The following is a 25361-nucleotide window of genomic DNA, read 5'->3' on the forward strand; positions in this document are numbered from 1 at the left end:
CTCTAACAGGATTTGAGTCCCCCGTGTCCAAAGGAACATGGTCTAATCTCGACCCATCACCTCTCTGCCACCTCGCCCCACATGACACGCCCCAACCTTCCCACCTCCCCCTTCCTCCCCCCTCCTCAGGGGAAATTGGTACGTTCCAGACATCCATACACTGGAAAATATAAAATCATTCATATCAAATATACAGTGAGGCTTCCCTGCTACTGTATGTGTGCATACACACACCAGCAGATTAAGTTCTGAAAAACTGCAAAAATGTAAAATGTTATTTTGACATCAAAAATACAATTGGACATTCTTATTTTCTTATATCACTAAAACAAAAAGCTGACATAATTAAAAATCAATAATACAGAACAATCAAAATGGAAAAAAAATAGGACAAAAATGTTAAATATATGCAGAATTTTTGACTGAAATGTCCAAATTAGATTAAGACATTAGACATTAGGTCTGCAAGAAGCACTACATGAAAATAAAATACTGCGGAAATATGACAAACATGCTACATCAGCTAAACAGTTGAAAAAATGGTATAGATTGCAATATATCAGGATATATGGTATCACAATACTCACTGTATTGCAAAATGCTCTAAATCACAATAACATTGAATCGTGACCCAAGTATCATGATAGTATTGTATCGTGGGGCCACTAGTGATTCCCACCCCTAATAAAGAACTGCATAACGCGACCATGCAAACATGTCAGTACTCGACTTTTGTCATTTTTGAAAAGAAAACAACTCACTGCTGTTCTTTGTTCTTCTTTTAACGAAAAAATGTCGTCAAGTTCTGATAAAACTGGCGCTTTAGCAGCATCCACGCTAATCTCTTTCGCCATATCTGCACCGACCTCTTGTTGCTGCTTGTTTACGTCACGACTCCGCCGCGCCCGCAAGTACTGCCCTTTGATGCTGATTGGTCCTGTCCTTTCTAACCGGCCCCAAACGGTTCAGACGGGAGATTTGCAAGATGGATTCACCAGTGAGGAACAAGGAAACGGGCGTATCCATCTGCTTTGCGAGGTTCGGGTTCTGCTACTCTGGGTTGAACCTTTGGCCACTTGCTCAACACTGCCCCCATGTTTGGTGGAGATATCCCAGTGACTGGTCTGTATCCATAAGTTATGAGAGATTGGACAAAAAAACAGACAGAATGAAGGCAGAGTACAGTCAGAAAGGTCCTCCATTTCTGTATGCATTTCAGACAGAGAGCATAAATGAGCATTTACCCTGTCATATCTATTATACTGCACCCAACTGTCCTATTCTTATTTTATCATATCATTTATCAATACATCAAGTATCTTATTGTCCTGTACCGTACTGTACTGTACATAATCACATCTTATTGTACCTTATGGTTAGGCACATTTTGGTTTGCAATAATATTTTCCCAATAGAAGATAATGCTCATCTAAGTTACTAAAAAATATTCCGGTTTTCCTAAAATATATCCAAGATGGCATCAGTGGAGAAGCTGTGATTTATGTCTGTAAAAAATGAGGAGAAAAGCTGTGACTCAGAGAAAGATTCAGATTCAGCTGCTGTCTCTGAACACCTTCATTCATCTTTTTAGTGTGTGGGTGTGTTTCCAGACTCAGTCCAATCCCCTGTAATGTGACAGACAAATCCCACTAAGCTGTTAAATATTACACTGCTTTCACACTCGTATTAAACACCTTTCTACCTCTCCTGCTCCCTCTCTCCCTGCACACACACACATCCCCACTAACTCAAACCCTCAACCTTTCCCTTCATCTTCAATATGCATAAACACTACAGATGTCACTGGAAGATCTTCACACATGCACAACAAATCTTTAAAATTCAACGACACACGACTCAAGTCACACAACACAATATTCTCACAGCACAGCGCCCCGCTCCGTGTGTGTGAGCGTGCCCTAATCCCCGGTGCTGGCCGTCTTGTCGGAGCGTTATATTTGCTGGTATCAGTGTATCTCCTCCACGCCGCCTAATCCCACCACCTCAGCTCTGATATTTCCTGACATTTACATGAATCGCCCCTCTCCAGACGGAGAGATGGATGGACGGACGGAGGGAAATAAAAGAAGGGATGGGGGGATGGGCAGGGGGGAGATGGAAGGAGAGACGGGGGAGAAAGAGAGTGGGGCTTAAACTGGAGAAATGAAGGAAAGAGAAGAGATGGAGGGTGAAAGGATGGATGAAGGACGAGAAGATAGATAGATAGATAGATAGATAGATAGATAGATAGATAGATAGATAGAAAAGGACTGATGCTGATTGGTTCTTTGCAGATGACATCACATTATCCCAGATGGGGGGCAAGCTGTGATTCTGTAGCGGTGCCAACAAGTAAAAGTGTGGAAAAACATTCTGAAACTGCTTGTGTTCCCTGAAAGTAGTGACATATTCAGGCAGACGAAAAAGTTTTAAAATCTCATAGAGAAACAGTAGAAGGCACGAATTAAAAGCCTCCATCTGAAGGCTGGATGAGCAGAGTCACATGCCACTCCTCTTGATAGAGCTTCAGAAATCACTACTTTCCCCCCATCAGAAGTTGTCTGCTGCTGCAGGACGTCACTGGCAAACATCCTATATTAAGCTTTAATCTTGTCCGTTTTTCCTCCGCTGATGTCCTCCCCCGTGTCACTGGTTGTGACAAGAAATCATTCTCACTTAAGAGATGTGGATCACTGGGCTCAGCTCAATAATAAGGGCCGTGCTTGCTCTCAAACATCTCTTCATCTGGTGCCAGTTTGGCTTTTTAAAGGTGTATTAAATAAGGACAAAGGATGGAGGAAAGGAAACTGGCACTCAAACAGGAGCTAGCTACAGTGGCTCACATTAAAGTGGGGGTATTATGCCTTTGTTTCAAGGCTTTACACATCTCTCTGATACACATGTAGTGGCTTCACATGGTTTACAGCTCAGAAAACTCCTCATGTTTCTCACACTGGCGTCCTGAAAAACCCTTATTTTAACCTCCGTCTGAAACGCTTTGAATCCCCTTTTACCACTGAATATGCCAATTATTGCCACTTTACCCATTTTTTCCATTTTTTGTTGTTATTTTTTGCCACTTTTATCTAATTTTTGCCATTTCTAACCTATTTCTGCTACTTTTGAAATCTAATTTCACCACATTTCCCACCATTTCTTGCTATTATTAACCAATTATAGCTATATTTAATGTATTTTAATTCTTTTTTTCAACAAAAGGATTTACATTTTTAAGAGGGCTACTTACTAAACAAATGCATTAAAATGTGTTTCTTTGATAGAGTGGTTATTATTCAGGTTAAATATAAATACCACAGCTTAACTTTACACTGGACCATGATTTTGCTGGCCCCCAGTTTGGCTGGGCCCCAGAAAGATCCCCCCCCCCCGCCATTCTTAAACATGCATGACTGTTCAACCACCTTCAGGTACAGTGGGGGTCCCCAGTCTCTGGCACCTTTATTTTGGGGGTCGCGAGCTGAAAAGGTTGAGAACCCCTGGACTAGAGGATGCTAGGAGGTCTGCAGCAGGACTGATTTACTTGTAACACTGCTGGCTGTCATGCCAGGTAAAAAGATCAAACCAAATGTTCAAAAACATGTGAGCTTTCTCCTTAAGTAGGATGCAAATAGACTGATGCTTAAGTTAACGTGGATTTTATCTTAGATCAATTAAACCAGATTATGCTAATAGCAGCCTTGGCCGGTTCTTACAGGTTTAATCTGTATTTTAAATCCTTAAAATCACCACTTTCCCACTGAAATGCACCTTAATTTCTTTATAAATCTCACTCCTCGCTGTGAAAAATGTTGATATGTATCAGTAAAGATTTGTATAGATGTTCCCTAACATGTTAGATATTCAGCCTGCAGAGCTGCTCTCACATTCACTAAATTGCATGCTAACTAGCTAAGAGCCGGCTGTGAAATATGCCATTTGCTTCTGCTCTTAATTGCACTAAAAATGAAGATTAAGAGGATGAATTATTGATACAAGTTGGTATTTAATCTTTTGTAATGAATAGTGAATCCGCTGCTTATAAATATTGTACGAGGCTTCATAATTTGATAAATTTATTCCAATTTGCCCTTTATTTTGCCCTTTAGTCAAGGTTATATTCATTTAAACACTCACACACACATGTGTAGCTTCTGAGCGCGCTCACAAACCTGCAGTGAAAACACGCCGACACAGAGGAGCTGCAGTGTTTACCTCCACACAGCCTTTGGTCATTTTTGTATCATCTCTTTTTTACCGATGGCCGTAAACAAACACACACTCATAAACAGGATGACCTTGGTTGAGCCGACGTCCCCCCCCTCCTCCTCCTCCTCCCGCCCGCCTCAGTGTCTGTGGCAGTAATTAGGCCATGCATCTGATTGTCATTAAAGAGCACGAGCAGATAATGAACACACAGTTAAGCCACGTTCAGGGATTTTTACTGCACAAATTATTGCTCACTTCCTCCACAGCGAGCCAAAGAAAGCTCCAAACGACGCCTCATAGAGAGGAATCAAGATTTGTGTGCTTGGAAAGGCCATAAGTTTGGAGAAAAGTTTCAGGTACAACTCTAAAAGTGGGAGATAGGATGCTAAATCCCTGCAGTGCCACTTTGGTAACGCTTGAAAATGGTACAGTAAACCTGTCAGAGCAGTGATACTCAACCCTGTTAAACCAAAGAGCCAAAATACCTTTGCAAGAGCCACAATCTAAGTGGTGGAAAGTGGCAAAACAGCTTGAAAGAGCAATAACAACAAGTTAAAAGTGGCTACAATGGTCAAAAAGCAGCAAAAATGGGTGAGTTAAAGGTGGCAAAAAGTGGCTATAAAAATGAGTCAAAAGTGAATAAAATGGGCAAAAAGCAGTCAAGAATGGCAAAAAAGGGAAACAAGTGGTATTTAATGGGAAAGGTAGCTTAAATGGGCAGAAATTGGCAAAGAGTGGCAAAAAGAAGTTGCAAAATGGGCCAAAAATAGGAAACAAGTAGTATATAATGGCAAAAGGTGGCTTAAATGGGTGAAAAGTGGTAAAAAGGGCCATAATGGTCCAAAAGTGGCAAAAAGAAGCAAAAAAATGAGTGAAAAGTGACTAAATTGGGCAAAAAGCAGACAATAGTGGCAAAAGTGGGCAAAAAAATAGGAAACAAGTGGAATTTAATGGCAAAAGGTAGCTCAAAGGGATACTTCAACATTTTGGCAAATTCACCCATTACCATAATTCCTATAGTCTTAGTAACAGGTTCGTTAGCTTTAGTTGTTGGTGCAAGCTATTTTTAGATCAGTGCTGCTGAGTACGGAGCTTCTGCGCCAACTCAATGTAAGCAGGCGGTATTCGGGCTTTCCCTCATCAAACTTATCAAATACACAATGCAACAACTCCAAAACGCTCTTGTGGACCCTGCACATTCACCACGCTATGAAATAATCATGGAACATTACGATACGGAGATGTTTTAAAGTGAAATGCAAATCCGGAACTACACTCCAGGCTTGGCTGCTGCACTGTGTCACTCTGCCCAGTGGTTTACTCAAGAAATAGTTCTGAGTATTTGCTTCATGTGTCGTAATGTTACTTAATTATACGTTATTATTTCATAGCGTGGTGAATTTGCAGGTCACAGCGTGTCCACGTGAGCATTTTGGAAAGCCAGAATACCGTCTGCTTACATTGAGTTGGCACAGAAGCTCTGAATTTGGCAGCGCCGATCTAAAATGGGCAAAAATTGGCAAAAAAAAAAAGAGAAGCTTCTGAGCTTCAAAAGGGCAAAAATGGGGAAAAATTTGCAAAAAGTGGCAATAAAAATGGGCAAAAAAGGAACTAGAGAAGGATATTTAATGGCAAAAGGTAGCTTAAATTGGGGAAAAAAGACATAAAAATAGCAAAAAGTGGCAAAAATGTGATAAAAGTGGGTAGCACCACATTATGTAATAACGCTGCATTATGTTAAACCCTAACCATAGGACTTAGTGTGGGCTCCAAGGTATGCCCTACCTTTCCCTAACTCTAACTGCTTAGTGACTTATGTCTAAACCTAACCCCCTTCAGGGCTCTAGACTAAACACCTAACCTGAACCCTAGGACTTAAGGTGGGCTCCAGAGTATACCCTACTACCTTGCCCTAACCCTAACCGCTTAGTGGCTTACAAAATGTGGGGTTATTACATAATGAATTGAAAATCTATTACATTATTACATAATGGGGCGTTATTACATAATGGGGCGCTACAAAGTGGCAAAAAGAAGTGGTAAAAATGGGAAAAAAAAAACGGGAAACAAGTGGTATTTAATGGTGAAAGGTAGCTTCAATGGGTCAAAAGTGCCAAAAATTGGTGAAAAAAGGAAAAAAGTCCCTTTTCTTAGGTTTTCAGGGGGAATGATATTCAAAATTAAGACATAAAAGAGCCACAGATAATCACAAAGAGCCAGATGTGGCTCCAGAGCCAAACGTTGGGTGCCACTGCGTCAGAGGAAAAGAATGTTGTTACTGCAGGATAGACTGGTTATTTCTTTTGCAGATCGGGTTTTTAATGAGTGAACAGTTTATTCACACCTTGGAACAGCTCTGAAAAGCATGCATTAATGATTATAATAATGCAGAAGAGCAGAAAAACCATCTTTTAAATCCTGACAGGTAGAGGTGCGATGCTCAGGGCGGGGTCAGCAATCCTACCGTGCAGAGAATTAGAGTCACACATTTACGTTTGCAGTGCAATCACAGAGAGTTGGAGCCTCCTCATGTGTGAGGTGGTGGTGAAACTGCAGGAGTTTACATGGAGTAAAGGTCAGGAAATACTCCTTTTACATTGGAATTACTAAATGTTTGGTATCAGACACAATCATGCAAAGTAATGTTAGAATCTCCCGTCCCAGGGTTGAACGTCCGCACCCCTCTGGCTATAATCGTGCCGATGACATGCTCTGACCTTGGTGTACCTCAGGATCGTAGCCTGAATGATTTTCTACCTGACTTGGACTGGTTCGCTCAGAAAGAGGCTCAGTCCTGGACTTGTTTTGAATGCTAACAGACGTTCACCGTGGTTACCTCTAAAACACCAGGAGCCTTTTTGGCTGTCTTTGTCTTCCAGAAGGAGGAACTCGCAGGTTTTTGTGTTTCTCGCCGTGTGTGGGTTCATTGTTCGGCTGCCCAGAACAAACACGAGGTGAATAATTTAAAATATCACAGAAGTTTGAGCAGCATCAGAGAAATTATTCAGCAGGTTCACACCTCAGCTCGCTGTTTGGAGCTTTTTCTCCGGATCAAAGCTTTAAGTGCAGAGGGAGATCCACGCACGTAATGAACGGAGTGTTAATGTGCAGCGGCCGAGCAGCTAATGGACACACACAAACATGAAAACACACATTAGCTAAAATACACACGCACATAAACACACAGGGGTGGAAGCCGGCTAATGGCTGTCACTGTTGACTGATCACAGTGATCAGGCTGCTGCAGCTCTAATTGCAACTAAACAATTTGAAAACAACCAGAGTCAGGTTTGAGACAGGAGGAGGAGGAAGAGGAAGAGAGGAGAACAGCCGGGCAGGAGAGGAAGATGAGGAGGAGCGAGGGGAAACGGGAATAAGGTAGAGAAAAATAAAAGGACAGAGAAAAGGAAAACTGTCTGGAGAACCAGAGTGGAGAGATGGAGGAGAGGAGGAGGGAGGGAAGTAGGAAGATGGACTAAATGACTGGAATAAGTACCCCTAACCTTAGCCCTAGCCCTAGACTTCTGCATATTTGTCACACTTAAATATTTCAGGACATCAAACATATTTTAACCCATAAGAGCCCACACCCATTTCTCCTCATAGCAAAACTATTGCAGGGCATTACTGACTCAGTAGACCATGTAAACACATTCTGACTGAAAAAATACACCTGTCTCTAATGCCAAAGATAGGAAATGTTACTTACATGTTACATTGGGCTTTTGTGGTTAATTTATTATCATCTACTGTTGGAAAAATAATACAGCATAAGTCAAAATCAGTTAGATTCAACAACAAAAATCATTTTCAGGGGCTTTTTTCAACAAAAAAACCCGGTGAATGGGCCCTCCACAGTTATGATTTATTGATGACATCAATGCATGTGTGCTGGATCAGTGAAATAGGGGCTTTTTAACCGCTTTTCACCACTGTTTCTGTTCATTTGTGCCATGTTTGAAAGACACACGCCTGGTCAAGGAGATGAATCGGAGCGTAACAGAGAGAAAGACAGCCAATTGTAGCGAGAATACTCACAATGCTGGGAGGAATAGAGGAATATTCACCCTCTGACATGACTTCCACATGTAGTGAAGCCAATGTTTTGCCTCACCATGTCTCCACCCCACTGAGGAAGGAGTAATCGGCGAATTAGATTTTGGGAGTGATCTGGATCACCATCTGGATCCAGGTGTTTTTTAAAGGATTCTTCACTATTGGGATATAGGGCTAATGGCGGAGGTCTGCGCTCTCTGACTGCTTTTCTAGTTGCTCTTGTTGTATTTCTATAATTTTTTCTTTTTTGCCATTTTAATCTCGATGTTGCCGCTTTTGAAACCTTTTCACTGTTGCTTTCACAAGTTATGCCACTTTTTTCTACACCTATTTCATTTTTTCCACTTTTAAATTATTAAACCAATCACATGATCACGTCAGAATGTTCAGTGTGTTTCAGTCAGGGACCTTATTAGTTTAAGAGAGGAAAAAAGCTCTGCAAGGTCTCTTACAGGACATTTTAAGGTCATGTGACACCTGTGTTACGTAGGGTCCTTAGATAACCTGAGTAAATATGAAAGTCAGTCTTATATGATGATTTCATTTATTGAAGGAAAAAACAAATGAAAAAGTCGTTGTTGCCTCAACCTAACCAGTGAATCCTTGATATCACTGTGGAGGAATTTTGGCCCACTCTTCTTTGCAGGAATGTTTAAATTCAGCAACACTGGAGGGCTGGAGGGTCAATATGAAGACATTTTAGGATGTTATTAGTGGATTCGGCATCAGAATCTATTTTCATGTTGGTATTTGAAAGCTAAATTAAAGCACATCCCGAGGCTCCCTGAAGACCAAAGTGTTTGTCCATTGCTTTACAGTAAAACTGTCTTTGTCTGAGGCATCCAAACTTTGATACAGAACTTAAGATTGAACAGAGCTGCTGTGGCCAATGAGCGTTCACGAGATTCCTCAGAGACACCAGAGCACAGCTGACTCATTGATAAATGATCCACAAACAGCAATGATGAGATGTGAATGACAGCACTGTTTCAACGAGACAGACAGAAAGGGAGATTACAGCTAATCAACAGAGTCCAGCCAGTTAACCAGCAGCCAATTAGAACAGGGAAACCAATCAGGATGCTAATTGGACCTCAATATAAACAGTACAAACAAGTTTACAGAGCCACAACTGTGTGTGTTTATGTGTCTGTGTGATAGAGAGAGGCATCGAGAGCGAGGGACAGCAGGGATCATCAGAGAGGAAATGGAGGGATAGAAACCAAACAAACAAAAACAGATGAACCCAGAGATTCCGAGCATAAAAACCAACATTAGCGTTCTTACCTGGAGGGTGTCAGCTGGGCACGGAGCCTGCCGATTGGCCGACGGGTCTCCCAAAACGTGGAAAGTCTCGTACGATTGGCTGGTGTAAAGGAGGCGGGCCTGGATGCAGCGGAGGGCGCGGAGCATCCAGCCATGTTGGCGCCTGATCTGCCGCTGGAGCTGATCCCATTGGCTGGAGACCATATGGAGGATTTCCTTCAGACCTGGAGGGCGAGGGGCGTTGGGATGAACCAGAGAGAAGGGAGCAGAGGGTTGGGGGGGGGGGTTAGTGGAAGTCCAATTTTCAAACCAACTTCACATGAATTTGGCTTTTGTTGCCATTTGGTATAACTAATAAATCACCATTCTTATGAATTTACATATTTTTCAGCTTTGCTCCTTAAGCTTTGTACACATTTACAGCTGATTTATTTTTCTAGTTATTATCATCCTTAGAATTGAGGCCCTCTCCTCGCCCCTTTCCCTCCTTCTGTCTCTGGCTGCACAGATTTAAGGAAATATAAAATTATATTGAATGTTTCTCTCCCTGCCAGCCCTCTTCTGCCCGCTGGCTTTTCTATCGCTACGTCTCCATCTCATTCTTTGTCTTTATCTCTCTGCGTCTCTCTTTCGGCTACATTCATATGAGTTCTCCTCTCTGAAGGTCACTCTGTTAATCCAAATATTAATAATGAATGGAACAGAGTCAGAGCTACCTGTGTGTGTGTGTCGGTGTGTAACCATGCGTGGTGTGAGTGTGTAGGAGGAGGCTGGGTGTACCTGATTGGTGGGAGGTGATGACAGCGAGCAGCGCTCTGCCCTCCTCCATGATGCTCTCCTTCAGGGCGCTGTGACTGTCCACGTTGAGCTTGAAACTCTGAAACACACAAAGATCATCGTCAGTGTCTCTGAAGGAGAAATCCTGCTGATGTTGGAGAGCGGTCAGAGGATCCTGGAGAGAAGCTAGAGAGAGGTTAGAGTGTAGGAGCTGCTCCAGTCATTGGTTTAGCTGTTAAATAGCCCACACTGTGATCCTTAGGGGTGAACACAGCTCCACTTCAAGTTCTTGTGTTTGTCATCCAGTACGTTTCCATGCAGACTTAAATCCAGCTATGGTTATCCCTCATTTGACACTTTAGACCCATTTTGGCCACTTTCTGCCAACCTGTTGCCCCTTAAACACATTTTGCCGCTGCAGATACATCTTAGAAGTAAAAAAAAATAAAAATTGCCGTTCCTTAACCCTTAGATGCGTAAGTGGAGTCAAAAATGACCCCAGCAGTTGTTTTTTTTTTTTTTTTTTGCGATATCTTTGTCATTTTAATTTTTTATCGTTTAATCTTTTTATCAGTTTGAAATACCTCTTAACATCTCATCATTTCCTGTAGTTTATGAAAATGTTTAAATAATGTAGCATCAAACCAAATCTTTGTAAAAGGCAGATTAATTATTATTACTAATCATTCTCCCGTTGGGATCATTTTTGTATGTTTACCTTTTTTTACCTTTCTCAAAGGTGTTTTGTGATAAAATGTTCATAGAAGTGATAAATGATTATGTCAAACATGAAATAGAAATTCTTTTGTTGACCAAAATATATTAAAAATAATCATCTTGAACCAAAATGAAAGAAATTTCTTAAGTTTACAGCATAAAACACATTAATTCTAACTGGGGTCATTTTTGTCCCCACTCATGGAAGAGTGGAGGTGTTGGCAGGTCATGCATCTAAGGGTTAAAATCCTATTTCACCATTTTTTCTGCCCATTTTGATATTTTAATCTGTTTTTTCCACTTGTTACCCCTTATCACAACTTTTTTTTTGCCAGTTTCGTTATTTTTAACCAAATTTGCCATTAAATGCCAATTCATAGCCTTTTCTAATCCAAAATTGTCTATTTTTGCTTCTTTTGGCCGATTTTTGCCACTTTTTAATCCATTTCACCCCCTTTTTATTTTTTTTTCTGTCTTTTTTGACAATTTAAATGTTTTGTTGGCACACTTCTCCTATTGATGCTACTGCCAATTAAAAATCTTTTTTTCCCCCACTTTTCACCAATTTTGCCACTTTTTGCATCAATCACATTTGGCATGTATAACCAATTTTTCAGCATTTTTTTCCCATTTTGCCACATTAAATCCATGTTTGACCTTCGTTACCCCTTTTCCCAACCTTTTCTGCCCATTTTTGCAACTATACCCCTATTGTTGCTCCTGTTAATCAGTTGTTGACACGATTTACTCCTATTTATACCTGCTCTTTCCAATTCTAACTGCAATTAGATATATTTTATGGATTTTTTTGCCAGTTTAAATCCATCTCTGGTTTCTGCCTACCTTTTCCTCTTTTGCCACTAAATACTTCCACAATTTCTGCCCCTTATTGCCTCATGTAACGCATTTGCGCCACTTCTAGATCGAATTTTCTTCACCTTTTCTGCCATTTTTTCCACTTTTAACCCATTTTTACCTCAGTTCATTTTACAGTGGACCATGATTTTCCTGAGTTCCTCATGGGCCCCCAGTTTGGCTTGGCCCCAGAAAGCTCTCCCCCTTACCCCCCTCCTCCCCCCCTATGGGGAACCTTTACTGAACACTAGCATTAGAAAGACTCGATGGCTGACTCCTCTGTGGTAGTACGGGATGTGCCTCCTTACTTGAGGTGCATCCCTGCATTGAAGATTATCACAAATGCCAAAATCAGATATAATCCCAGGTTAATGCACTGTCTTAACAGGGTCATAGATTCCTCTGCAGAGCAGAAAAGAGGAGGGAGTTATACCGTAAAGACAAAAACATACCTGTGGTTCATACAAACAGGGAAAAATGAACAGAGCACTGCTTTAAAAAAAGAAGAGGATAGACGGACCGATGCATGAATGGATGATAAACAAAGAGATGGATGGATGAAGCTCAGAGCAGCCTGAGGCGCTGCTGGAAAAACACTCCAGTCAGATCTACCAACACTGCAGCTGCCTCTCTGTTTGAGTGTATGTGTGTAAGCCTCAAGGTGCTCAGTCCTCAACACTTAACCACCTCTGACATCCTGCTGTGCTGCTGAGGGAAATGATGCACACAAACTCAAACACACCAACTGCTCTCCAGGATCTCCACACTCATGTGTGTGTGCACGTCAGTGATGTTTCCTGATCAGGTGAATCAAAGACCTGAAGACCAGTGGTTTTTAATGGTTTGAGTTTATGCTAGCATCAGTTGATTTATATTCTTCAACTGTGTGAGTCTGCAAACATGTGGTTCACCGACAGTCAGCAGATTTAGGTCTAAAGTCTGGTTTATACGTCTGAGTCTGAGGGGTCTCTCAATGTTGAGGGTTGCTTGCTTGTTCTGAGACAACAAAAGAGAAACAAAGAAAGAGGATATATCAGAAGGACAGCATAACTAACGTGACTACTGTTGGATAAACAATGGAAAGCCCTTCTCCCCGCTCGTCACCTCTAATTGTCTCATCGTCATTATTTTATTCAGAGAATCATCTTTCCACGCCGCCGCTCGGTCAGGCTCTGGACAGAGACAGACAGTCCTCGGTCTGCAGTGAGGGATCGATGGGCGACGGCATCAGTCAACACATGACAAGGTCAGACCTCCACACCACCAATATTTATGGAGCGGGATACACACACAAGAGACGGATAGGTGTCTGTAACACACACACACACCTAGAAGGTCTGCAGTCAACAGAGAGGCGCAGGAAGTTTGGGTCAACGATTAAATCTTTATTTAGACATCATGTAGAAGTTTTTAAACTGATGATTTAATTCTATAGTGGTCTATCTGCAAATTTAGCACACGAACTGACAAGAACTACTTCCTTTGTGGGGTTCATAAATGAGCAACTGCCCTCCAACACCACCAGCCAATCACACAATGCACTCAGATATCTAGCTCTTTCACTTTCATAAATAAGCTTTAAAAATGTTAGTTTTCTTGCAGTTTCATGAAATTTAAAAATTCATAACTTAGAAAATGGTCAAACAATGTGGTTAAAGTCTACAAACCTAGGTAGCTGTCTGGAAAATCAATGAGATAATCAAGCAAGGTCATCACTACTGGTTGGATGGATGCATGGATGGATGGATGGATGGATGGATGGATGGATGGATGGATGATACATGCATGGATGATGGATGGATGCATGGATGATGGATGGTTGGATGGATGCATGGATGGATGGATGGATGGATGGATGGATGGATGGATGGATGGATGGATGGATGATACATGCATGGATGATGGATGGATGCATGGATGGTTGGATGGATGCATGGATGGATGGATGGATGGATGGATGGATGGATGGATGATACATGCATGGATGATGGATGGATGCATGGATGGTTGGATGATGGATGGATGGATGGATGGATGATACATGCATGGATGATGGATGGATGCATGGATGATGGATGGTTGGATGGATGCATGGATGGATGGATGGATGGATGGATGGATGGATTGATGGATGGATACGTGCATGGATACATGCATGGATGGATGCATGCATGGATGGGTGGATGGGTACTTCAATCAGAGATGGATAGATGGATTTTGATTATATATGATGAAAACTGAAGAAATGGATGAATCATAGATGACTGTTAGGTTAATGATTATTTATGGATGGATGGATGATGAACAATCAGAGATGGATAGATGGATTTTGATTATATATGATGAAAACTGAAGAAATGGATGAATCATAGATGACTGTTAGGTTAATGATTATTTATGGGAAAATGGTGATGAATAAAGGAATTGATGAATGGATAAATAGATGGATGAAAACATTAATGATGGAGGGATTGGGTAAATTGACTCATCGATAGACTGATGGATGAATATTAAGACAAAAAGATGCTAAACAAAATATTGGCTTGAGCGATCTAAACTAATATTTATAGATCAGACTAGGTTAAAATACTAGAATACCTCTTTAATAATATTTATAGATCAGACTAGGTTAAAATACTAGAATACCTCTTTAATAATATTTATAGATCAGACTAGGTTAAAATACTAGAATACCTCTTTAATAATATTTATAGATCAGACTAGGTTAAAATACTAGAATACCTCTTTAATAATATTTATAGATCAGACTAGGTTAAAATACTAGAATACCTCTTTAATAATATTTATAGATCAGACTAGGTTAAAATACTAGAATACCTCTTTAATAATATTTACTCTTCATCATCCTCACCCTCGGACTGATGAGAGAGAGAGGCCTAGAAATCTGTCACAGCTCATCTGAGTGAATGTAACCGCATTTATTTAATGTTTTTTTTGAAGTCCAGAACTTCAATAGAGCATGTATTAAAATCACACACACTCTCTCCTGTCTTTTCTCTCCGTCACACACACACTCCCCCCGTCTGTCTCTATTTCCCTCACACTCCCTCTCTCTCTCTCCCTCACAGACACATAAATACATACACACAGCCCCTTATTACCGCCTGCTGTCTGCCGTGCATAAAAGCATGCTCTGCATGCCTTATCATGCTGTGATTGATGGCTGGCTGTTCTACTCTTATCGATTCTATGCTCTCCATATATTAAACGGAGGAAACGGAGCCGAATCGCTGGTGGAATAAGGCTCTGAAATACGATCGCTCTCAGATAGCCCGGCTAATCTGCACAACCTAATTCATTCCTAACATGAGCCGGCCCTATCCCAGAGACGCAGACAGTCACGCTGTGTTTTCTGTAGCGCTGATAAATGTACTTTATGTTTATTAGCTGTGAGCTTTTTCAACAGCTTATCTGGAAATGATGTTGGGCAGAGTGGCCGCCGAGTCTGTAAAATTACTCAATCAGCCGTGAGATTTGATGTAATTTACGACGTTTGCAGGGCAGTAATGATTGCACAACGCACGCAGTCGTGTTTTATTTGGATTATATTGATGTATGGATGTGTTTTCGGGGGCGTTGTGGAGTGATAAAGCTGATTGTTTGCTTTTCAAAGTGATAGTTTATTGTTTATGGGTGAAATGTAATATGTAAAGGACGATGTCAAAGCTATCAGAAACTATCCATTAAAGCTGCTTCAGGAGGAGCAGCGTTTCTGTCAGATCAAGGACTAGTTTGGTGAAACTCTGAGGGTGAAGTAAGGACTCTGACAGGACTGAGGGCTGAAATTACAGGCTTATCTAAAAAAAAAAAAAAGTCATCAGTCAACCTCACAATCAATGTGATTTAAAGCCACAGACACCTGCTGGACCCTTTCATTTTTTTTCATGCTTTTTGAATTTGGCGGGCCATCCTTGTGAACAAGATTTCCTCAAGAATGCTTTCAGGGATTTTTCTCTAACTTTGCAAAAATGTCTACTCTAATTCAAGGAGGTCAAAGGACAAGGATTTTCATGTAGAGACGTTCAACAATCCAAGGATGAACTGACTGGATTCAGGTGGTAGAAGTTCAAGGTCACTGCCACCTTAAAAGAAACCCTGCATGATCAGACCAGTTCATCTTGTTGGACAGATGTTTGCATCTTTTTCATATACATACTGAATGATTAAACTCTCTAGATATCTGCATTTTGAGTAATTTGAGTTTATAAACTCACCAGGAGACCGCCATGTTTTGGTCCGCGCTGGAGCTGTGACGTCCGCAGCGCTCCTCACCATTCCTCTGCAGTAACCTGTTTCAGACTGGCAGCCAGTGTTAGGGCTGCATCTCAGAAACGCAGCACATCTCACGCACGGAGAATTCAAAAATTTGAGGTCTCTTCTATTTTATATTTGCACCATGAGCAGTTATCTGTCCATCTAGACAGGAAAATGATAAATACAGAGCCATATTTACTTTGTTGTAGCAGATATTTACATCCACATCGGTAGAAAATGTTTGAAATCAGTTTCTTGATGAACAAAATGAAGGCCATGAGCTAAAATACGTCTGTTTAATAAAGTTGTTCCCCAAATGTCAACTCTTTTTGAAGCTTTCTGTTTCCACACTGTTCAGGTAAAGGTGAACAAGGAAAGAAAGCACTTCTGGTTTGGGCTTTTCAAAGTAAAAGTCCACTTAAGCATTTCTTTGGAGAAGCTTCTTTCATATGTACATACTGCTTTTATTTTGAAAAACTTGCTTCCTCTATACACTGAATCCAGTCATTTGTAGGAAGTTTATTACCTCCACCAAGGAGGTTGTGTGATCGGGTGGGTTTGTTAGTTAGTTTTTTTGTTAGTTTGTGGACGGATTTTGATGAAATTTTCTGGAAGAACTGATTAGATTTTGGGAGTGATCTGATCACTGTCTGGATCCAGGAATTTTTGAAAGGATTCTGTACTATTGGGAGATAGGGCTAATGGCAGAGGTCTGCGCTGTTACCACTTTACACCAGGAGATGGCGGACATGAGTAACTTCAATCCCAGCAGCATTTTTGGGTGTGTTTCTATTCAGAGTTTTGGAGTTTATAGAGTTTGAAAGACGCACGCCCAGTCGAGGAGACGAGTCGGAGTGTAACAGAGAGAAAGACAGAGAATAGTAGCGAGAATACTCACAATGCTGGGAGGAATAGAGGAATATTCACCCTCTGCCATGACTTCCAGTCATCCAGTGAGACCATGGGTGCTTCCGCCATGACAGTCCACACGTGGCAAAGCCAATGCTTTGCCTCACCATGTTTCCACCCTACTGGGGAGGGAGTAATCGGCGACTGCCATGCTGGGGGGCACATGGGGACAGGATCCAGGAATGTTTTTAAAGGATTTTTCACTACTGGGAGATAGGGCTAATGGCGGAGGTCTGCACTCTCCGAGTTCTCTTCTAGTTGAGGTAAAACTTAGGAGGACTGACAGAGCTCTGACAGCAGGGAGACTAAACCAATACGCAGCAAACTCGCTGTTCTGGCAGCACCTGTTTAAAAAACGGTTCCTGTATAGCAACGGTGAGGAGCGCAGCAGCACTGTGACGTCACACTACAAGCGCGGACCAAAATATGGTGGCCTCTTGGTGAGTTCATGAGCTCAAATTTACTCAAAATGCAGATATATGTGGCTGCTTGATGTCAGAGCAGGATAGGCCAAAGTCTGGATTCTGTTAAGAATCCTGATCTTATATTACTTAAATGATCTACACTCCACCTTGATAGGCTGGACAAATTCAACTGACACTGAACAAAAACACAACATTCATTATGCGGCTGGTTTCAAACGCTGGAATAAAGGCTGGCTTTCAACAAACAGACTGGGTGGTGATAACACACTCAGTGCTTTTATGTTGTAGTATAAGAGAAGTGGGGTACTGCAATTTTGGCCCAACAGTGTCACTGAGTCTCATCTTTAGCCCCGCCCACAGAAACCTAGACCTCAGAGTAGTGAAAACCTTTCTAACGGTCGAGAATCCAAAATTCAGCTGCTGTTCTCAGTCTTTACAAATGTTGACAGCAACTTCATTCCAACATGTTTAATGATTCTTAAGACAAATTTCTTACTGCATTTTTTAGAGAAACTGCACTAGTTCACACCAGGAGTAAAGGCCATTTTCCAAACTTTTTGAATTCAGGCACCCAAAGCACCAATGTCATATAAAAGCACATCAAAAGGCCACCATTACTGGTTAAACCCATCATGTAAACATGGGGTTATAAGAGCGCCATCATAGCTCAGACATCTGATTGTTGGTGATGTCAGAAGCTGGAGGGTTTGGTGATTTCTCAGCAGCCGTAAACGCTCTAACCCCCCGCTCTGATTAACACACACACACAGCAGGCTGACAGATGAGCCGCTTCAAAGCCCAACTGATCAGATTACCTGTTAGCATTAGCATATTAGCCCCAAGCACAGGGTAGGCCGGCCTCAGAAGCCTACCTAATATCATTTAGCTCCTAGCATTAGCATATTAGCGAGGGCGCTGAGAGGTGTGCTGCACCGATACTGAGATGACATTGAGGTTTGACATTGAGAGTGTGTGTTGAGCTGCAGCGATCGGAGGATAGACACACTCACAGAGAGGCCGGGGTTGATGAGACATGATCTGATCAAAGAGTCTTTGTAATAATGATGATCAAATTGTCTCCATTCAGACCGAGCTCAGAGAAACGGGAGTGATACGGCTGGATTCCCCAAGGTGTGAAAGAGGGCTTTCTCTCTCTCTCTCTTTCTTTTCCTACATACAATTTTTATACTGAGCAATAAAAGACAATCCTGTCACCCCTTTCTCTCCATCATCACATTTCATCCCTCCCTCTCTCTCACCTGGATACTCCCTTTTTCACACATTCCCCTCATTTTCCATCTGTTTTCCTTTCTCAGTCTTTCTTTCTACTTTTATGTCTTTTTAATTCACCTCCTCACCTCCCTCCTCCTGTTCACATTTTCTCCCTCATACCTGTGTAGTTTGTCCACAAGTTTAAATAAATTGTACGTGTATTTTCTGAAAATTGCATGACAAGCTGCCTCTGAAAATTCGGAGTTCCTCTCTTACTCACAGCGCAAGAATCTTGGACTAAAATCATTTTTTTGTTGTCTTCATTTCAGTGCTGAAGCCTGCCACAGTGGCCTACACCTCTGTGTGCACTTTTTACCCATATTGCTCTGCAACACTCCACCTAAATGCGACTTAGCAGCGCAAGCTTTATGCCAGTACCTAGGTACATCACTACATGTCCTGCAACTTTGTGTGTACTATCAAACATGCAAACTGAAACCAAGTGTTTATTTTCATGCTGTTATTGCAAAGAAGAAAAGAGGAAACATCGAAAGAGATGGAATGTTTTTTGCATTCAGGTATGCATCTGATCATTTTTGCTGCTGGCAGGTAGATTTGGCTAGTTGACTTCAGCTGAGGAAGGTGCATAATTCTGCTTTAAACTGCAAACTTTAAACTGCTTTTACTCTGCCACTATGCACAACCCATATATTAACCTTGCAAAGCCGATGGACTGTCAAGATTCCATGTCTGGCATCAGGCTTCCAGTCAAAATGCCCACACGGGAAATATCCGGACCAATCAAAATCATTCCAGGAGAAATAAGGGGCAGCTACGAGCGTGCAGGTCTGTGAACAACAGCAGCTAGTGAAGGAATCCGCTCAGATGCAGCTGTATCAGCAGTTTGAACTGGCTCCACTGATAGTGAACAAAGATAACGGCTGCCTATAGGTTTGGTCATGCAATTTGCTCCTCAAGGCTGTGCATGCCTTTTGCATCGTGTTTTTTGTTGTCCTGATTGGCCTGAGATCCAATTACCCTCTAAAGCAGGGGTGTGTCTTAGCCCCTACACTCCTCAGTGCCTGTTTGGACTGGATAACAGAGTGGGCAACGGAGGCAGCGAACTTAGAAGTGTCTTCTGGTGATGTCTAGATCAGGGGTTCTCAACGTTGGGGTCGCGAGACACTATGACGGGGTCTCCAGATGCCTTAAAAAACTAAGAACATTTTTTAAATTACACTGTTGCCACTTGCACCAATTTTGTCAAATTTTAACTGGTTTTGATCACTTCTTCCCACAAATTGGATCAATTTTAACCCATTTTTGCAACTCAAAACCCATTTTTTGCTCATTTTAAACCCTTTCCACCACTTTTTTCTTCCTGTTTTTGCCACTTCTAAACCCTAATCTTGCAACTCTCTGCCTATTGTTGGCTCTGTTGACACATTATTGCCAATATTAACCCCTTTTATCACTTTTTAAGCCATATTTCACAATTTGATATACCCTTTTTTGCCAGTTTCGGACTAATTCTGCAACAGCTAAGCCTTTTTTTGACAGTTTATATCAATTGTCATCCCATTTCACCAAATTTCCACCTATTCTTGCCACTTTAACCCATTTTTCACCTTTTTTTGCCACTTTTATCAAATTTTTGCCATTTCTAACCCATTTCTGCTACTTTTAAAATCCAATTTCACCACTTTTCCCGCCCTTATTTGTCATTATTAACCCATTTTAGCTATTTTAGATGTATTTTAATTCTTTTTTCAACCAAACGATTTACATTTTTAAGAGGACTACGTACTACACAAATGAATTAAAATGTGTTTCTTTGATAAAAGTGGTTATTATTCAGGTTGAATATAAAATACCACAGCTTAACTTTACAATGGGCCATGATTTTGCTGGGCACCAGTTTGGCTGTGCCCCAGAAAGATCTACCACTTTTCCCCCTAATTCTCGAACATGCATGACTGTGTTCAGCCACCTTCAGGTACAGTGGGGGTCCCCGGTCTCTGGCACCTTTATTTTGGGGGTCGTGAGCTGAAAAGGTTGAGAACCCCTGGTCTAGATCATTGATCTAGACTTTGCTGATGTTGTGATCCTTGTGGGGGCTCTTAATTTGAGTGAAGAGGCTGAAATGTTGGGACTGTCTCCTGGGCCAAACAAAGATTCAGACATTCAGGGATTCTGTGTCTGTGGATGTTTAGAGAGTGGAAGCTGCAATGTGAATTAGCGGATGTGTTTTTCCAAAGCTACGTATATCTGAGGCAGGTGTCGCTGGCGCTAAGGATCTTGCCCTAGGGCCCATAATGGATGTTCGTTGAGCCCTGACCAGGGTTCGAATCTCCGACCTCCTGTAACAAAGTCAGTGATATAAAACACTGGGCCACTGGAAGTCGTGGAGTTTTTCACCCATCTTGGCAGGATAATCCATGGAGTCTTTCTGTCCCTGGTCCTCCTGGTCTTACTTTACTCTTGTGAGGCTTGGACATCGACTGATGGAGAGAGGTGCCAGCTGGACTCCTTTGTGTCGACATATTTGTGGGTGTCCTTGTTAAACTGTGTCTAACTCTGATGAGTGGGAATGGCAGCTGTCCTTCTACTGGCACCAGGCCTGATCCAGCTCATTGCATGCTGAGTATGGGGCATGGTGGGCTGGGCAAGACCTCAGGGGCATCTGCATCTGGAGTAATCAGTTGGGAAGATACCTGGAGGGATGGGGCCTGGGCCAGGCTCAGACAAGGACAATCAGGAGGCCAGAGCAGCACAGGATCAAGGTTGATGTGGCAAAGGTCCAAACTGGCATATGCTCCCATTCCTGACCTGTCCTGCCATGTGCAAACATCGTCTATGGGGCGTTGCCCAGAAGGATGTGACATCTATCCTATGCTTTGGATATTTGTAGCAGGTTAGCTTGCATGTCAGGTTGAAGATTATCAGCAGAAGTTCAAAGTCTGAGTAATTATCTACCAACACTTCTGATAATGTCAGGCACCCCTAGAAAAATGCTTGTCCCTGACTGGTAAAATTCAGTAAAATTCCTGCAACAGCTGCTGCAACAGGACATGATTCTGTTTGTAAAAGACGAAGAATCTCAGCTGTTTCTGTTTCACTGTGGATGAAGATTTTCACCTGGAGTGCTGGTGTGGAGGTTTTCACAGAAAATCTGCATTTTCAGGTTGAGTTTGTTTATTGTAAGGGCTTTCTTCCTCTCTCTCCCTCACCTCTTTATCTCCCCCTCTCTCTCCCCCCCTTGTGTTGCCACCAATAGTGTGTTGATGTTGGTAATGGGATTCAAAGGCCTGGATCGCCCATCAGACCCAATCAATAGGCCTTTCATTGGCCGCCATCTCTCAGCGCCGCACAAAGAGCAGCCTGTGTGTGTGTGTGTTGGCGTCCTCTCGCCTCACTGATCTCCCCGGGGTTCCGGAAAGACCTGTGCTTATTCGCTCCACGTGCCCTAAAACACACATATAGACACAAACACAAACACAAACACACACTCTGACAGATACACACTCTCTCACACACACACACGCCAGCTGGACCAAATATTCAACTGGGAGAGAAACTCCACTCCACCCACTGCTGCCCTGGAGCTCTGTGTGTTTATGTGTGGAAAAGAAAGTAATATAGAGAGAGCAGCATGGAGAGAGTACGGGTGAGTTTGAGTGTCCGTGAGGAAGAAATCAAAAAACAAACAGAGTAAAAAAGACGACAAACGGCTCAAAGGGAAATGATAATAGAAAGAGAACCACATCTCTGTAAATCCGATTAATACTCGGTAAAACTAAAACAAAAAAACGAGGAAAAGCAGAGACTGCGCTGGACATTTTTGTTGTCCCTCATTGTGATGGAAAGGGTCGTAAAAATTCTGTTATGACATTTTACAATCTGTCATTATAATTTCCTCTTTAATATCTGTAATATGATATAATTCAATATGACTTCATTTCTGGTGTCTAATTAATGAAGCACCCTTTCTAAACTTATATTTAAATAACATTTTGATGGCACTAAGAGAAAGATGAACACAGCAGCACATCGTTTATTCCTCGTCATTTTTATGCAGTGACGGTGGAGCAACAGTCCCTGTCTTTAAGCAAGCAGCTATGACCTGGGCCATTTAAGATATTACGTACAGTTTTAAGGATACTTTTAATGTCAAGATGTTGTAGTTTGATGACCAAAGCTGGTAACAAGCTGTTAAGGCTGCGCTGTGGAGCTGTGCGTATTTGTCTGCTCCACAAGAGTTGTAATCTGAAAAAAAACTTCACACACTCTGACCTTGCACACTGAGTCAGGTTTGTATTTGCCTTGACTGCGAACATTTGTAGAATGTGGCAAATAGTTTCGTACTGCGAGCCTGTGTCTCTGTCACTCCTTTAAAATCCTGCTGGATCCATCCTGACACAGAGCTTCATACAGCACACGCTCATGCATCATAACACTGAGACAAGCTGGAGAGATGAAGAACAACTGTTTAATTCTGTCTCTGTTATGACCTATGAGTAGGCTATAAATATATGCCTTTACCTGTTATATTTCCATGGTTCATATCCACATAATACACGGGAAAACTACAGTGTTTAAAGTGAAGTTTCAGAGAGAGAGAGACAGACAGAGAGAGAGAGACAGAGGCTCGGGCGGGGGTGAGCGAGCAAGAGAGAATAAAGCAACAGGCGCTGATCTGAACCATCATTCACCCATCTCTCTGTTATATTTCCATGGTTGATATCCGCATGATAAATGAGTAAACTTTGGTGTTTAAAGTGAGGTTTCGGTGGTGAGCAAGCGAGGCAGAAGCAGCGGGAACTGTTTTGAATCATTATTCACCTTCCACTGATACAAATTTCACATAAAATCGAACCTGTTTCGAAAAAAACGGAACAAATAAAACGGAATCAGTGTGCAGACATGATTAGAACAGGGGTTCTCAACCTTGGGGTCGGGACCCCATTTGGGATCATGAGACACTGAGACGGGGTCTCCAGATGCCTTAAAGAAACTAAGAACATTTTTTAAATTACACTGTTGCCACCTACACCAATTTTGCCAAATGTTAACTCGTTTAAATCACTTTTCCCACTAATTTTAACCCGTTTTTGCAACTTAAAACCCATTTTTTGCCCATTTTAAACCCTTTCCACCACTTTTTTCTACCTGTTTTTGCCACCTCTAAACCCAATCTTGCAACTCTCTGCCTATTGTTGGCTCTGTTGATCCACTATTAACCCCTTTTACCACTTTTTAAGCCACACTTGACAACTGGAGACGCCCATTTTTGCCAGTTTCTGATTATTTCTGCATCAGCTAACCATTTTTGCCAGTTAATATTAATTGTCATCCCATTTCACCAAATTTCCACCTATTTTTGCCTATCTAACACCATTTCAGCCACTTCTGATTCACCTTTTACCACTTAATATGCCAATTTTTGGCATTTTTTAATTTTTTTTTTCCATTTTTAACAAATTTTTGCCATTTCTAACCAATTTCTGCTACTTTTTAAATCCATTTTCACCACCTTTCCCACCATTTCTTGTCATTATAAACCCATTTTAGCTATTTTTAAAATGTATTTTAATTCTTTTTTCAACAAAAGGATTAACATTTTTAAGAGGGATACTTACAACACAAATGGATTAAAATGTGTTTCTTTTATAAAAGTGGTTATTATTCATGTTAAACATAAAAAACCACAGTTTAACTTTACAGTGGACCATGATTTTGCTGGGCACCAGTTTGGCTGGGCCCCAGAAAGATCTCCCATTTCCCCCTAATACTTGAACAGGCATGACTGTGTTCAACCACCTTCAGGTACAGCGGGCTCCCCGGTCTCTGGCACCTTTATTTTGGGGGTTGCAGGCTGTGAAGGTTGAGAACTCCTGGATTAGAACAACATGAAACGGGCTCATTGTGCAAAGGCCTTAACGCTCTGCATGCCAACCTGTGTACTGAGACACCTGCAGCAGCCCCTCAGTGCTGTCAGCATGGAGACCGACGCACTTTCAATAATCTACGATATCGAGGTCAGTGAGAGAGCCCACTGGGTAAAAGATTTTTAATAGATTAAACAACCTCCTTGATAGTCCATGTGTGCTAAATGGAAAAGGTCCATCTGTCTGTGTGTGTGTGATGAAATGTAGGCTCATCCTCATCATTCCGGTCCGTCAAAATGGCGGACAGCCTTAAAAAAAAAATCTGTCAATGACAGAGAATATTTGGTTAACGCGACCTCTGAGGAAAATGTCTGAAGACAATGTTGATTTTTCTCAGTGCTAATAAATCCGGATGAATCAAAAACCAAACGGACCAATGAGATCATCCCAACCAAGTTACCCGTGTGCAGACCTCAACAGAAAAGAGTTTTATTTTGATTTCAACCAAACTTTTCAGACACTTTTTATTTGATAGAACAAGGTATGAGGCACAAAGCATAAACACAGACTTTAACGCTGTTAAACTTCCAGTTTTAAACAAACATTGTCATAAATCATTATCTCATTTGGGGCTCTGATTCCTCAAAATACGTGAGAAAAAGTTGGAAAGCAAAAAAGAAGAAGAAATGAGAGAAAAGAGGAGAACTGTCTCTCTGCAGCAATAGCAACAAAACAAACACAGTCCAAACACACACTAATAACTACAAAGTTCAAG

The 25361-nt window shown here is 41.6% G+C and overlaps 1 protein-coding gene across 4 annotated transcripts in view; it reads right to left on the reverse strand.

Moving 5' to 3' along the window:
- akap6 (A kinase (PRKA) anchor protein 6) overlaps positions 1-25361 on the reverse strand; it is a 319977-nt gene that overhangs the window by 190516 nt on the left and 104100 nt on the right. For all 4 annotated transcript variants that reach the window (XM_041812714.1, XM_041812716.1, XM_041812715.1 and 1 more), the window contains exons 14-15: positions 10309-10405; positions 9550-9752 (exon numbers count right to left, since the gene is read on the reverse strand). In XM_041812714.1, the coding sequence (XP_041668648.1) occupies positions 9550-9752; positions 10309-10405 (300 nt within the window). The remainder of the gene's footprint in view (positions 1-9549; positions 9753-10308; positions 10406-25361) is intronic.

This window comes from Cheilinus undulatus, linkage group 18, assembly GCF_018320785.1.
Source record: "Cheilinus undulatus linkage group 18, ASM1832078v1, whole genome shotgun sequence".
Taxonomy (NCBI): Eukaryota; Metazoa; Chordata; class Actinopteri; order Labriformes; family Labridae; genus Cheilinus; species Cheilinus undulatus.